At 36.4% G+C, this 16,112-nt stretch overlaps 2 protein-coding genes across 3 annotated transcripts in view; one reads left to right on the top strand and one right to left on the bottom strand.

Annotated features, from left to right (window-relative positions):
• LOC136258462 (phosphatidylinositol 4-kinase alpha-like) overlaps positions 1 to 2,694 on the bottom strand; it is a 103,529-nt gene extending 100,835 nt beyond the window's left edge. The window contains exons 1-4 of the mRNA XM_066051774.1: positions 2,555 to 2,694; positions 2,265 to 2,384; positions 1,641 to 1,737; positions 1,300 to 1,458 (exon numbers count right to left, since the gene is read on the bottom strand). Coding sequence (XP_065907846.1) covers positions 1,300 to 1,458; positions 1,641 to 1,737; positions 2,265 to 2,384; positions 2,555 to 2,647 — 469 coding nt within the window. The 5' untranslated portion in view covers positions 2,648 to 2,694. The remainder of the gene's footprint in view (positions 1 to 1,299; positions 1,459 to 1,640; positions 1,738 to 2,264; positions 2,385 to 2,554) is intronic.
• A 43-nt stretch (positions 2,695 to 2,737) lies between these two features.
• LOC136258461 (solute carrier family 35 member F2-like) lies at positions 2,738 to 15,063 on the top strand. 2 transcript variants are annotated; one of them, XM_066051772.1, is made up of 8 exons: positions 2,738 to 3,005; positions 3,633 to 3,930; positions 4,682 to 4,841; positions 8,121 to 8,138; positions 8,187 to 8,277; positions 10,307 to 10,359; positions 12,046 to 12,200; positions 14,561 to 15,063. In XM_066051772.1, exons 1-8 carry the CDS (start codon positions 2,980 to 2,982, stop codon positions 14,846 to 14,848), a joined length of 1,089 nt encoding a protein of 362 aa, XP_065907844.1. In that variant the 5' UTR covers positions 2,738 to 2,979; the 3' UTR covers positions 14,849 to 15,063. The 2 variants fall into 2 exon arrangements, with proteins under 2 accessions (XP_065907844.1, XP_065907843.1); XM_066051771.1 differs by having other exon boundaries at positions 8,121 to 8,277.
• Positions 15,064 to 16,112: the final 1,049 nt, after the last annotated feature.

The following is a 16,112-nucleotide window of genomic DNA, read 5'->3' as shown; positions in this document are numbered from 1 at the left end:
TGTTTTTGTGGCTTTATTTTTGTGAATTTGCTCATTATAACACAGACAGAGTTGGGGATAAATAAGTTACGTAACTAGTTACTTTAATAAAAGTAACAAAAGTAACTAGTCATATAACTAGTTACTTGCTTTGTAACTAGTAACTAGGAGTATCTGTCTGAAAAGTAATCAAGTTACAATAGTCACATTGTAACTATAGGGTAATTATTCTTTAATAGCAAGGGAACTTCCAATTTTTGTGCTACAGCCACATTAAGTAGACACTTTCTGCGTACTGTTCTTCACGATTCAGCTTGAGTAACATACGTAACAGTTGAAACTGAACTGAAATGGCTACAGAATCATTATTTTCAGAAATTGCACCTATTAATTATCGTATAGTTCTAATCTTCCCTTGCTCTGGGCAAAATAATCATGTTACAAAAAAGCATAACTTATTTATGAAAGTAACTAGTAACTACATACTTAGTACACTTTTAAAAAGTAAGTTACCTAGTTACTTTTCTGAATTAACTACCGTATACCCGGAAATTTTTGTGGTACGTAATTTTCACGGTTTTCACGGTCAGAAAAGCTACCGTGAAATTTTATCATGTGAAAATTTATGTGTGTCCTACAAACTTCAACACACCTTACTAATAACTAACAAATCAGTGTGGCTCCTGGTGTGTGATAGTGTTGTAGGCATATGTGAGGTCCACATACGTATGCTTACAAACTGTATCACACTTTCTCGATTTTAAAAGTGGGAGTGGCTCACGAACAAAGCTGGCCTACTGCAAGACTACCGGTATGCCTCGTACAGAGATTGCTACTACTGTGCTACTTGGTTCAGACGTACTTTAGCAATCTGTACACTGATTGAAGTAAATATCAATGCAGACCCTTCGTAGCTGTGTGGTCGAGAACAAAAATTTCGAATTGAGCAACAGCAATCTGTGAAATTTAAAACATGAAAATTTTGAGGTAAGAGTCATCCGTGAAATTTAAAACGTGAAATCCTGACTAAGGACAAAACCGTAAAATATCCATACCGCAAAAATTTCCGGTTATACGGTATCCCAACTCTGAACACAGATAATCAAGGATGAAATTTTTACAGACAACCAAGCAACTGCAAAATTTGTGAAAAGCACGTCCTTCAAAAATTTCAATGTGCAGGAGCATATAAGTGCTGCCTTCAGCACTTATAAGCTCCTGACGGCATTGTACATACACACAATATGGTGAACACAAGGTGGAATGACCATGGTACACTTTCACACACACTGTCACAATGTATATGTACACACTACCTACCTGCTGGTTTCTCTTCAAGCTTATGAAATTGTCCACTCAACTGCAGTAATACCTCCACAATGGTGTCCACAATGGAGTCCTGGTCTTCACTATTGATAGAAGCCAGTGCTAGCAGGATCAGTGTCACTTTGAAACAGTAACGCTCAGCAATCAGACCCTCTAGATTATGACAAGCGAATCATTTACGCTAAAGTATACGACTGTACATTGTATGTTCATACACATACCTATGTACATACTATACACAGATGCACAGACAGACACACTGCTACATAGACACAGACACACACGCATGCACACGCACACACAATGCACTACACAGTATATTCTACACACAGTACCTCTACGAGCCTCAACAGTTATATTAGGTTGCCAGTGCACAGTTGGGAACACTCTCACAAGATCCAACAAATAGGATAACACTCTCTTGCCATGATGCTATGAGACAGTTAAACATCACAAATTACACACACACAAATGTCACATGTACACAGGACCACACAGTATATTACTACGTTTACTAGTTTAGCTCATTTATTTTTTAACAGTACTGCTAAGGTTTCATGTTAATATATACCCACACATGTGCTAATTACTATGCCAGGATTAGTAAGCTGTGCTGACAGATTTTAGATCCGTTATGAATCACAGGCATTCTGTACAGTTGTACTTGTTATTCATACAACACACTACTGTGCATCTTGATGGATCCCTACTTTATCATTATCAATTAGAACCAATTTCATTTCCCAGCAAAATGATTTGGTACCATTGCAAGGTACAATCAAGCTACAGTAAAGGATCCCAGTAAATACAAATGTGGAAGTCTGTATGAAAATTTAGACAACACAATATACCAGTACAAGTATCAAATAAATTCTACTACACAGCTTGTAGAATACAAAAGATGGGCTTGAATCTTCCTGACATGTTGTATACAGTAAAAAAAAAAAAATACGCCATACCTTCAGTTGAGACTTGATAGCAAACAGTCCAAGTGCCACAACTCCTGACAAGTTGTCATCAGTCAAGATTAACCCGCTGGTGTCCTCCAGGTCAGGGCAAAAGCTCATCAACCATTGTATCTTGAAAGGGGAAAAAAATTACAAAAAATACGACTAAGAAATTGTGCGTAGATCTATATAGCACAAACACTGAAAGCAATTTCTGTAGGCTAATATCCTATGGTTTGCGTTCAACGCGTTTGTATTTGGGCCTTGATTTAGTTTGGCGTGCGTTTATTAGAGTTACTCACTTTCTCCCATGGTACTGTACTCAAATCCGCTAAAGTTCTCGCGTAACTGATTAGACAAGACGAATGGAAACTTCTCGGTGAACAATAAGACATGCTCCAATGAAAAGTAATCTTCCTCTTATAATTCAATTGAAAGCGCAGCGCTTGTTTCTAAAACAGCGCGTATTCGTTTTTGAGGTCACACAGAGCTACAAAAGTGAATGAATTTTGGATATCAAGCCAAAACTACGTACTTACCTTTGGAATCACTTCCTATCAAACTTTAACATATCAAATGTACTTACTATATAGTATTGTGGCTTGTGTCAATTGTAAAGCAGCAAAGATATTAATAAGGGCGTGGTCCAACCATTCGCCGGTGGCCGTGTAGTTAACTGGCCATTAACCTACTACGACTGTATACTGCTCAGAACTACCGTACGCTGATGATGAAGTACTGGGATAAATACAGGTGAGTGAAGTTCTCTGCTATGATAAGTTAATTTGCCATGGCCTCGGCCATGGCCAATCTATGCCATGGCTCTGTACAGTCTCAGTGACAGTATTATTATCAGTGTGGAATTTTTTGAGAAACTTTATATACAGGTGCATACCTCCTTGTCTGATCTTGCAGCAGTCAGTCTATAAGGCTTATATAGGCTTGCAAGCTAAATCAATTTTAGTAACCAAACCCCCTTAACCTTCTGAACATGTCACAGTAACTGACTAGATATGTCTTGGATGTGTACAGTAGCGGACTGTCTGTGTATAACAGCACAAAATGCTCAAGGAAGCTGGTAGAGTATATAGGCCAACTGTGCAGATTGACGTCACTGTCTTGCTAGCACACTGTATATACAGCAGATTTGAAGTAAAGGAGATATTTAATGCAGTTGAACATGTCACGGATCCAGGGGGAGGGTACAAACAGGTTAAGTTGTAGGTGGTTGGGGAGAACAGATTCTCTTGTTGGTTATTTGCTGTATTATTGAAGCAGCAAGTAATCACCTCTTAGTGGTGTGTCATCGCTGATTATTAGCTACTACGTATTTTGACCTAAAATCTTACTTTTTCAGTTACGATAGTATTTCACTTTCAGGGTGGTCATCCTAACTCTGATCATTGGTCAGATTATGGCACTACTATTGAGTGGTACTGGAGTATTCAGTCAGTTACTACAACTAAACTATGATGTGGAGAACATAGCTTGTACACAAACATTTCCCAACTATATTGCATTGTTCCTAACATTTGGAGTATCACTAGCATGCAGAGGTGATATCGACAGAGTGATCAGAGAACACTGGTGGGAATATATTCTATTAACAATCCTAGATGTTGAAATCAATTATCTTGCTGTGTTAGGATACCAGTATACAACTATTGCTAGTAACCAGGTAAGGTAGTGTTCTTCTTTGTATTGCGATTTTTCTGCACTGTAGCTAATAATAACTACTGCCAGGTTAACCACATTTGTTGAAATTTACAAATAGATAGAGCCCTTCTTTGATTTAGTACCATGCCATGGTTAACACTTGTTAGTGCATTCACTGTAGTCCTATATGATCAAAGCGCCGTAAGGTACCAGTGTCATTAAGCACTGTATATGGTAGCTGGGGTGGTATAGTAGCCTTATAGTCCTGTAACTTGACTTCCTGTAACTTGACTGTACATTTAATGTTATGGCCATGAAATGTGCAATTCGGCACCTGAGTCCTAACATTATCACTTTGTAAGGTGATCAGGATTGAGAAGTTGGAATGGAAGCCTAGCTGTCGAAATGTGATACCGTAGATCATATAGAGGTAGCTATAATTGTTCTGTGAATTGTATACTTTTTTTTCTTTTTTTTATTAATGCTTTACAGCACAAGTGCTGAAGGTCTGTAGGACACCTGGTCCTACAGCCTGCTCAAAGACTTTAGCTACTTAGACTTTAACTACTATACAATTATGCATTGTGGGATTGCTGTACTTATATCTCGGGGACTATAAATATGCAGCAAAAAGTAATACGGAGTTGATATTAATGTTATAAGTGTACTTTGTTTAAATATGCCTATAGTATTTAACATGGTTACCTTAAGAAAGAATGTGGTACATAATGTGGTACACTATGTTGTGGTGTGATTAGTGTCCTTTTATACAGTCAATTCTTAATGGATTCACTATTGTTGGCACAGTCATACTATCCCTACTATGTCTCAGAGTACAATACAAGATGATACACTACATTGGAATGACTATTTGTATTGTTGGAGTAGCTTCACTGTTCCTTGCCGACTCAGAGGGAAATAATTCTTCACATGGTATGTCAGTGTGTAGAACAGTAGATGAATGTATCGGATGCAATATACATACATATGATGCAATATACATTACATATGATGCAATATACATACATATGATGCAATATACATACATATGATGCAATATACATTACATATGCACACACACACACACACACACACACACACACACACACACACACACACACACACACACACACACACACACACACAAATGCACATGCCACACATACACATGCATGCACACAACATTGTTGAGAAATGCAGATAAAGGCAGTCTGTTTACCTATTCAGCACATATGATGTTACATTTTTGAGTACGTAAAAATTTAAAGCTATTTATTAATAGAATTTTAGAATCGAGACACAAGGTAGTGTGTCGTGCAGCCAAGAAAGCCGGCGCACCACACCGTGAGTATATTGACAGGAAGAAACAAAACAGCATTTTCACGCATGCATAGCTCCATGGCCCCTTCTCCAAAGCACACCATTTTTGCATTATAGCCCTCCACCAGGTAGGGTAGGCCACACAACAAATTTGATTAAATTTGCAACAGCCATTTGCAATTGTTTTAATTTCTTCATTTTTTCTTCTTTTGCAGTATGGGGGCTACGGGGGCTTAACGGTGGATTTGCGTGCCAAGTTTGCTGTGAATCTGAGGAATATTCAAGCATTTATCCACATAAAAAGGAGCAAACTTCTGTCACAGCTACAGGGTAAACCGAGTATAGGAAAGCGTAAATCGGATGGCTGCAGGTTCGAGGCTACCTAGGTCCAGTCATGGATTTTTTCTCATTTCTCCAACTTTTCAAACACACCTTAAGTAGTTAAAGTCTAAGTAGCTAAAGTCTTTGAGCAGGCTGTAGGACCAGGTGTCCTACAGACCTTCAGCACTTGTGCTGTAAAGCATTAATAAATAAAAAATAAAAATAACTTGAAAATTGGTGTGTAGATAGGCTGATCATCATAGCAGTGCCTTTTGATAGTTAGAGTTACAGTAACAAAGCTATAGAGCAAAAACCAAACAAGTGTAAAATCGAGATACTCTAATAGAGCAGTCACCATGGGGTAAAATAGTTTACAAAAAATGTTGAAAAAAAACTTACCAGAGTTTTAACCAGGGACCTCCGTACCTAACACCTGCATCCTTAATCACTGAACAACTGCTATCTACCTACACATGTGATATAACCTGCAGCAACATGAATGGATGTGCAAAAATACATGTACATGGCATTAACCATTTATTGAACTATGCATGGAGATATAGACATTAGCTATACCTACAATTAAGCATGGAGAGGATGTGTCTTACACACACAAGTTCATGTCATAAATTCAGGAGTTCTACAGATTCCCATGCATGACTATATAAAATATTGCTAACTATAGCAACAAAAGCTCATTCACCCATGCACATTTTACTAGCTATAATGCCACAATGTGCAGAAATATTCTTTCCTCAATAAAAATCCAAAAGTCCCTTCAGTAGCTACTTTCATATTCGCATGACTGCTCTATAGAGTTACTTGACTGCTCTATTAGAGTATATAGGTGACTGCTCTATTAGAGTATCTCGATCTTCCCTGGATCTAAACAGCAGCACTATGTTTACAGTAGCTAGCTAATACGAACATTATTGGAGAACACCACGATAATTACGATATCACAATAATATCATTTCCAAGAATTTTTGACAATACTGGTATCGTTACTTTAGAATATCGCGGTTTTACGATATAACCGAGATACTGCCAACCCCTACATATGTATCCTTAATCTGTCTTTGCAGTAACATGACCAACACAGACACACATGCAATGTTGTAGATCTAATGTTTTTGGTTGTGTAGTGTGAAAGGGCCGCCAGAACTACACGCTGTTGTAACTGATGACTGCTTTATTACATAATTGTATTATTGTATTGTTTACGCACTACTTGTTTTTATACAGCAAAAACCTGCACAATGTAATACCCTAACTTGGCCATTCAGTGTTATATTTGCTAACAGGCTGGAGGAAGCAGGTCAGGTCAAGAGTACAGGCCAATAGCTAGTATGTATGGATAATGTTGAGCTCTATTATGGTCTAAGGTATGCCCCCTTTCCCCTCCCAGGAAAATTGCATGCTCTGAGATTGAATCTGAGACTATTTTCAACTGTAAACCTTCCTATATTAACAAATACTTGTGTTAAATTCACATGACTGGCCGGTCATTTTGAACATTCCTAGCTCGAATTCCATTTTCTCTTTTCTATAGTGGCAAAGGAATGGACAGCCAAAATTTCATCCTTTTGTAATGAATATACATAATATAGTTTTGGAGTTATAGTGCTAGACAGTTGGGACAGGAATAAATTCAATTTGTATATACAGCAACTGTTACAATGTGGCAAATAAATTACAGGCACTTATTTAGTTGATCACAACTGACAACTGAAACAAGCTATAATGCACAAAGACAGGGTTTGGCTCAGTGCAATTCTACTGCATTATAAATAAGCACTCATAACTCACATGCCTTATGCTGTACGAACACGAAACAAAATTTTCTTATAAATAGGCAAATCTGATAGTGTATAAATATCGATTTGAGCTTTGTTTCAGTACGTACTGAAAAATTGTAAAGTATTATGTAGCACGCATATTTTTACTTAGTTTATTTCATTATACTTTTTATTGCAGAATAGAATTTTGCGAAAATGGCTAGTTTTCACTCATCGAGTCACATATACATGTGTTCACATTAATTTCTAAATATGTGCACATGTAAATGACTGTATACATATTGTAATTATATTGTGTATAGCCATATGTACCATTACTACTAACATTCCAAACTTAGAACTTGGTAACTAGGTACCAGCCTATTATGCTCCTATTATGCCATAAAATATTATTATTATGCTATATGCTACAGTGCTCAAGTCGCTGCTATATTAAATTTGCAATGTCTGAATGATTTCAAATAAAATACATACAGTGTACCTTTAAGCCTGTTTAAATAGTATTTTTATTTTTATAAAATTGTGCTCTAAAAAATCAGTCATTCATTACTTGAGTGCTTTATTAGGGGTGACTGTTCTATTAGAGTGTCTGCTAGCTTGAATGTTTCGTTATTAGAATACATAGCGTAGGAGCAGCAATAATCGAGATATGATTTAAGTATATATTTTACAACAATTACAGCTTAAATCATGTACATATCAATACTAGGCAGCTTGTATTATCTTGGATGGCTTAGATTACATTGTTCCTTCATGTTGTTGTGTTCTGTAGGCAGAAATGAAATACTGGGTGATTTGCTGTGTTTGATAGCAGCTGTACTAAACTCCATTTCTTTAGTTGCTCAGGAGCACATTATCAAGACACGTTCTATTACTGAGTATTTGGGAATGCTCGGAATTTTTGGTATTTGCATCTCCTCTGCACAATTGTGAGTACTTCTGTATTGTAACCATAGAATTATGTCATTATTATTCTGCTCACAAATATTTGTATATGTTTTAAAGTATTGCCACAAGTGCTTTATGGAAAATGAAGTACAAAGCGTAAAGTTGAATGCTTATTGTTGTATAGCACAAGCAAGGCAATGCTTTGAATTATTTATGGGACTTCCTATAGCTAGTAAATTGAAGCCCATTATATTACTAACCATTAGAGTCAAAAAATTATCCATAAAACTGGAGGTAAACGGGCTCAAACCAAGGACCCCCAAATATTAGACTCAGACCAACATCCTAACCACTGTACCACTGTGCTACCAGCTGTCCGTCTCCCTTAGTTTCTACCTTATAAATGTGTAACTGAAGCGACCTCTATTACGCTGAAGAAACAAAGGTGAAGAAGAAACCACATATCCTAACTAATTCTAACGCTAACTGAGAGGTTTGCCTAACAATGTCTTTCTGTGACTGTCTGTATGAAGGTATGTAAGTTTGTGGTGAGTTCTAGGGTTGGCACCATAAACTTTTCTTCATACAACTAGCTATAATGTGTTTGATATTCGAGTTAAATAATGATATAGTGTTCTGACTTCCTTGTAGTGTACAATAAGCCTTTCAATTCTGACTAGTACAATCTTTCTGAACTCTGGTAATGCCCAGCTGCTCTAGAGGCTGTTCGCAAAAATTTTTTGTTGCCTTACATCTAAAAGGGGTCAGGCTTCTGAGGTTTTCAGAAACTGGTCAAGCAAGATCGAGATACCTTAATAGAGCAGTCACTCTAATATAACAGTCAGGCATATATTATTTGATAACTACTGAAATAACTATTATTTTCAGAGGGTCTAGTTTTCAAAGGTTTCTTTGGGGACATGGTATGCCTGCAGACTCCTCTCCCGAGATTGGATACTAGTGTGCTCGTCACAGTAAGTTGTGCCTTCCTTTCTAATTATAATACTTTGTAGCCAAGCCCTGGGACCACAAAAGCCTGGATTGGAAACCAGCCATTTAAAGTCCTGGGGCCATCCTTGCATTTTAATTGCTGTCATAACTGTAAGCTTCGAAAAGTACAGTTGGATGCTCAACTGCAGTTTACTTTTCATTTGATCTTTCCCATGCAAAGGTCTCTGTAAATACAATACATTGTACTATATTATTTAGAGTATACAGTATGGACCTGCCAAAATTAAAACAAAGAAGGGCCTAATTTTCATATACTTTTGCTGCATACTTTGTAGAGCATATGTGACTGGATTTTAGGAAAACAATCCAAATCACACATTAGATATTTCGAGATAGATCGGTTTAAAGAATTCAAGTTAGTATAACTTGCCAAGGATAGTAAGCACGCATATGAAATTTATACCAATCTGTTACCTTTCAGACCACTTCCAGTACTTGTAGCTGCTTGTAGAGTTTCCCACCAGAAAAGTTGAGCACTTGGATGAGCGAGGTAGTATCACGAGTGCTCACAAAGGGACGGAGGGTTGGGGGATGGCAGATTTAGCATGAGACAGATTCCAAAATGGAGGCAGACCATGATAAAAGACCAGACATGAGATTATAGGGCTGTGTTGGCTTCTTAATTAGTGGCTGATATGCAGTAAAATTAACACCGAAAATGTTTGGCAAACTCTATCAAAACATCTACCATTACACCACTGATTCTTGTAAAGTCAGGTTCTTCACAAAGACCAGAATCTGCTGTTCGAGCTTTCCACACCACCCCGAAAAGATGCTCTTAAAACCTGCCTCGAGTAGTCTGAGGGTCAAAACCAATAGTATAATAGTGTAGCTGCTATCCACTGGTGGTGTCAGTTTGATTTTGCCTGTTATGTGATTTGGATCGGTTTTGTAAAATACGATCACAACTATGCTTGAATAGCTAATCTACATATATTCCCATTGTCTGTATACATAGTTAGGTTTTTACTTGTTCATGATAAATCATTTAAAATTTTTTAAGTACACTGCATAATGGATTGTGCTATTACAGAACATGTTTCTGTGTATATATTACAGATGTATTCTAGAAAGACAGAATATTGCTAGGATTCAATGGAGCTTGCCAATAGGTTAGTATATGTATATGTAAAAGTAGTGGTATATGATCAATAATTTTACTGGAACCTGCTTAGGATATAGCTAGGCACATGCAGTTTCCTTCCCTTTTCCATGCAAGAACTACAAGTATAAGGAAAAAATTAATTAAGAGTTTTAAGTTCAATTAGGGACCTAGTTTCCTGCAATATTTTCTGGAAATGTGCATGTACAGCTACCCATCTGTCTGTCTAACTATCTATAGAAATATTTTCTGTCAGCACTCATGTGAGCCATCTAAAAGTATTAACAGTTATCTAGCAATGACCTTAATGTTATTGGTGTATGTGTGGATTCTGCATGGACATAAATGTAATCGCTTATATTTTTAAGGTACGTACATACTATATGATTTATCTTGTAATTAAAACTGATGAGGCGGACACTTACAAAATTGCCAAATTAAATCTCATCATATCTTATTATTATTACCGATTGTACAGGCATGAGATCAAGCAAGAAGCAAGGTACTGGCTGTAGCAAGCTTGTCAAGTGTGGTGATGTCAAAAGAAAAATACATCCAAGTGGAGCTTCATTAAATCCAATGCAATTTAAGCAATAGCTAGCAAGACAGTTAGTGAGATAGCTAACTAGCTATAAATATGTACATGTATGGGAGGCACTGTCTGTACACAGAATTTTTGCTATCAACTATACTGAATTCAGCCTGTGGTTAATCAAATGATTTTCTGTATCATCACAAGTTCAATAAGTTTCCTACTCTTTTGCCAGACAATGCCAGCACAGAGTATGTTTCCAATCACTGTATTTCCTAGTTTTCGGATGGTTTTTGCACTGGCTATGGATTCAATAAATCTCCATCCTCCATTTCACAGTCTATCCAGTATGCAGGCCAGTAAATAGGCAACAAGGTAAGAATTTATACATCTTTGTAAATGACAAGCCACGTACGGATCTAGAAATTTTCAGAGGGGGTTTCAGGTTCAGGAAGTTTTCAATAACTGTGATCTCAGACTGTCCAGCTGGGGTGAATATTAACTTGATAGCTCAGTGGATCTATGGAGTAAACTAGCTATCATTGTATCAGTAAAAATCACTCCACAATATTGTTTCACAGTTGAATCTTGCCAATCCAGGCCTTCGCAGAAGTTTAGAAGCAAAACAGCACTTCCACTCATTAAAACAATAATTATTTTAGAGGCGCTTAACACTCTTAGACGTGGTAATGGCATTTTCAGTGATTTCAAAGGCAAAAGTATGAAGTTTGGCCAGTAGAAAAAGGTCCCAATATAGTACACCATGTATAACTCTTGGTAATTTTATCACCCACACAAATCGCATTATTTTCAGAGGGGATTTCAGCTGAAACCATTGTAACCCCCTGTATCCACCACTGGTAGTTACATGCGTTTCATAAACTCTTGCCAATTGCAAATTATTAAGCAAACACCAAATATCCTTCTCTCCAAAATTTCTGCTTATGGTACTTGTTTATTCAAACTTTGGCTATCCAAACAATTATTCAAGTAGAGAATTTTGCGAGGTTATAATGATGACAGTATCAGTGCATAGATGCATATACATTTTTAGATCGTGCCTTTATACGTAAGTATATACCTAATTGCATGAGCAGTGCTGCATCATATAGTACATACATATGATGCAGATTTGTGTGTCATATAATTATTTTTTTTATGCAGTATTGTGTTTTGCTGGATATGTCGGATGTTTATACGTTTTCTATGCACTCTGTCCTATACTACTGAAGATATCCAGTGCTACACTTTTGAGTTTATCCATCTTGTGTGCTAACATCTATAATCTTCTATTTGGAATACTTCTGTTTAACAACGTGGTACGTATGTTGGTACATTGTATTAAAATTTACGTTAAGTGCATTAAAATTTGTACTTTTTATACTGTATGAGTGTACATGTGCCTAAGTTTGTCATTGAATGCCAACAACTCATAGTGCTATCACAGGTCAGTGCGTGGGAGGATAAAAGAACTGTATCAAACAGTGCGGTAGTATACCGTTTAAGCAGGGATCCCCCAAAAATGTCACGTGCCACCTAAAATTTCACCTTCAAAAATCATCCTAGAGACATCTTACACCACGAAATCAACTGTACAGAATAATATTAGTCCATCTAACATGAAATACAGCATTAAAAACAAGAAAACACTTACCGGTGACCGGATATAGAATTTTTTTTAAATTGTCAAAACTTGAAATTTCATCTGCCTCACTCACTCACTCACTCACTCACTCACTCACTCACTCACTCACTCACTCACTCACTCACTAACTCACTCACTCACTCACTCACTCACTCACTCACCCACCCACTCACTCACTCACTCACTGATCACAGTCGCAAGCCTAGAGGCCAAGCTAAGCAGCACACAGCCACCATTTTACTCCACAATAATAAACTCACCAGTGGGATATGCTTTTTGGGGTTCCAACAAGTGTAAACCCTCTGTGCCTTGTTGTTTCTTTTATCGTCAATCAGGCTGCTTGTCTTCTTCTTCATCAAACAAAACCATATTGAGGTGTTAATTTTCCATATCAACATTTTCTATTTAGATGCCACAGAATTATTGTAGAGCTGGAATTCAGAAGCGTTTAGTCCTGGCGCTACTATAAGAGGAACTCTAACAAGATATCTACAACTTCGCGATTGGGATCCTGTTAGTGATAGGTTCGCGACCACACCCATCAAATAAAGATCTAGGTGGACTAATGGCGATAGAGTGTGGAGACCACACCTCTTAACAATCTAACTATTTAGTAAACAATGGATGACCTCACCCCTTATTGGTCTAGCTAGCTGCACACTCCTTTATTGACTCAAGATACTCTAATAGAACAGTCACTCTAATACAGCAGTCATGTATGACATGGTAATATAACAGTCACAAGTTAAACTGTAATTAGCTGTGCTACAACAAACAAACAAAAACTAGTAATTTTAAGATGGTTGGTTTAAAATGAAGTAGGGATCTATGCAATAAAAAGTAGTGAAACAAGAGATGAATGATAGCATTACAGCATAGCTCGGTGGGAAAGTTCCTACTTTGGCACATTAGCTATAATTTTGTTCAATGCCAAAGTAGAGACTTTTCCACTGAGCTATGCTGTAATACCGTCATTCGTCTCTTGTTTCACTACTTTTTATGGTATAGATCCCTACTTCATTTCTAAATTAACAATTTTTAAAATACTAGTTGTGGTATGCTCATAGCTATGCTTTATCGTGTACTACTGATGCATTTAGCACAAAGCAATTTCAAATACCTCACAGCCTTAATTCTTGTAGTATTAATTATTTACCTGGAAAGTTTTATTTATGATCACAATCTCATGTTCACTCTATCTGCCATGTGGTGGTTTTGGAATTCAGGCATAAAACAAAACTTAGATAACATGAGGTGGCTGGCTGACAATTTTCACATAAATTTCCTAAAACTAAGTAACTAGATGAAGTTATGATCTATACACCCCTCTTGCTATAAATAATAAGTTATGTTTATAGCAGTCCATACACTTATCAATACGAATGTGCTATACATCACATTGTTGTTGCTAAATGTATATATGTTCAGAATATCCTCTAGTGCTAAAAATCAAGTACTACATATAGCCATACTTACGTACTGTAATTCGCTTTTATTTTCGTACAAAAAATAAAAAAAAATATATTATTGTATGATTTACATGAATGACTGTTCTATTAGAGTAGTTCGATCTTACGTAAAAATTTTTGTGTTAAGAAATTTTCGTACAAGTTTTGCATACAAAAAATATTTTACAACAAAAAAAAATGCAAATTAATAAAATATGGTGTGTGATATGTTTTACAGAACATTAGCAGTGTACAAGTTATTCAAGTAGCAACAATAATACACATGACATGTATTAAAGCACTAATTCTGTTAACTTTCTTGACATGCAAAGTCCACTCTATAGCCTTCATAGTGTCATTTCTTGATAACAAATGAATCATGTACGTATAAGCTGGCTAAAAAAGGATCAAATTGATCCTAGTACTCAAGGTCTCGATTACCAATGTTGCTATTCACATTCCATAATCAAGATTTGTGGCATTTCTTTCATCCCTACGAGATTATTATGTACATTGTTACCTACCTAATAGTGACTTGTTATCCATAGTTAATAACATCTAAGTGTTCTTTACCTCTATTTTCTAGTTCTCTCCCCTCTACCTGGTGGCATTCAGTTTTATACTAATTGGTTTGGTGATATATAACACAAGGGTAGCTCCTAGTGCAGATAAAGACCAGTCACCTTTTACACTCATCTACTGGCAATCGTACTGTAACTCACTGTGGTGTGAATGGAGATGTGTTTGTATAAAGAGTGATCCTGAACTAGCACCACTGTTAAATGGAACTGGAAGTGGTGTGGATTACGAAATAGCTAAAGAACTACGGTCACCGCGAGGTTCTTTGACTAGTAATGAAAAAAATATCAAGTAATTGTATTTATTTATTTATTGTATATGTGTATGTAATATAGAATTCAGTACAAATATTTTGTAATGATTAATTTTTAATGTATTAACTTGCACACAATCACACATACATGAACACTTTAATGAATGTAGCTATACTACAATAAATTTGCTACTCATTTAGTTTTATAACTATAGTTACACTTGTTGTACAATTATACAGTATTTTAGCTAAGCATTTAGGAGTCTGTTTTAATGCCTTGTACATGGGCCAACATGGCTCATAGTGAGTTGCCTGGCCTCAGTGCTAATTCCTTTGAAGTTGGCTATGTATATTATAGCTTTGCAAAAGCTAGCTGCTAGCTATTATTATTATTATTATTTATTATTATTATTATTAGCACTTTACAGTGACTAGGGACCCGCCGATTATGCTGGCATAATTATGAGCATAATAGGTGCCTGAAAGCATTGAGCATAATGCTAGCATAATAGGTAGGATATTTGTGTAATAGTATGAATTCTCGCTTATCAAAGTAGCTATCACAGAAAGATCGATATACTCTAATAGAACAGTCAGTAACTCTAATAGAACAATCATATACCTGACTGTTCTATTAGAGTATATCGATTTTTTGTAATATGCATTTTGACAAGTAAGTTTGTGCTTCAGCCACTTATTATTTATCCATAAACTGGAAATCATTAACAGAGCATGAGAACTGAGGCATAAATAATTGGGCATAATTTGAGCATAATGGGTAAGTATTGAGCATAAATTTAAGCATAATAGGTAAATTTTTGAGCAGTGCAGCATAGCATAATAGGTAAAATTATGAGCATAATCGGCGGGTCCCTAACAGTGACCAGCACTGAAGGTCTACAGCAACATGTGCTGCAGCCTTAGGATTACCTAACCTAATTTCAGGGACTTAGACTTAATGACTTGACTTACTGACTGATAAGGCATAACAGAAGAGCTATATAGCTGTCATGGATATATACAATTCTGTTGATGATATGTGGTCATTTTTTTAGGGAATTTTGCTTGATTGTCTTTATTCATTTGTTCCATGCAGTGAAGTTGCTCAACTGTACTAGCTTGTGTCATCGTCCAACTCCATAGTTTACCCCTTCACTGTTGGAAGAAGTAAGAAAGAAGCAACAAGCAAAGAGGAGCTGGCAGAGATGGTGAATTATACTGAAGAGATTAAGAAGTGCCTTATCAAACAGAAATAATTATATTACAATACAAAACCTGTGTTTAAATACAATGCTACAACTAGAAT

Source organism: Dysidea avara, chromosome 6 (assembly GCF_963678975.1).
Source record: "Dysidea avara chromosome 6, odDysAvar1.4, whole genome shotgun sequence".
NCBI classification, from domain to species: domain Eukaryota; kingdom Metazoa; phylum Porifera; class Demospongiae; order Dictyoceratida; family Dysideidae; genus Dysidea; species Dysidea avara.
The sequence above is the reverse complement of the archived record's forward strand: the minus strand, read 5'-3'. Positions and strand labels throughout refer to the sequence as shown.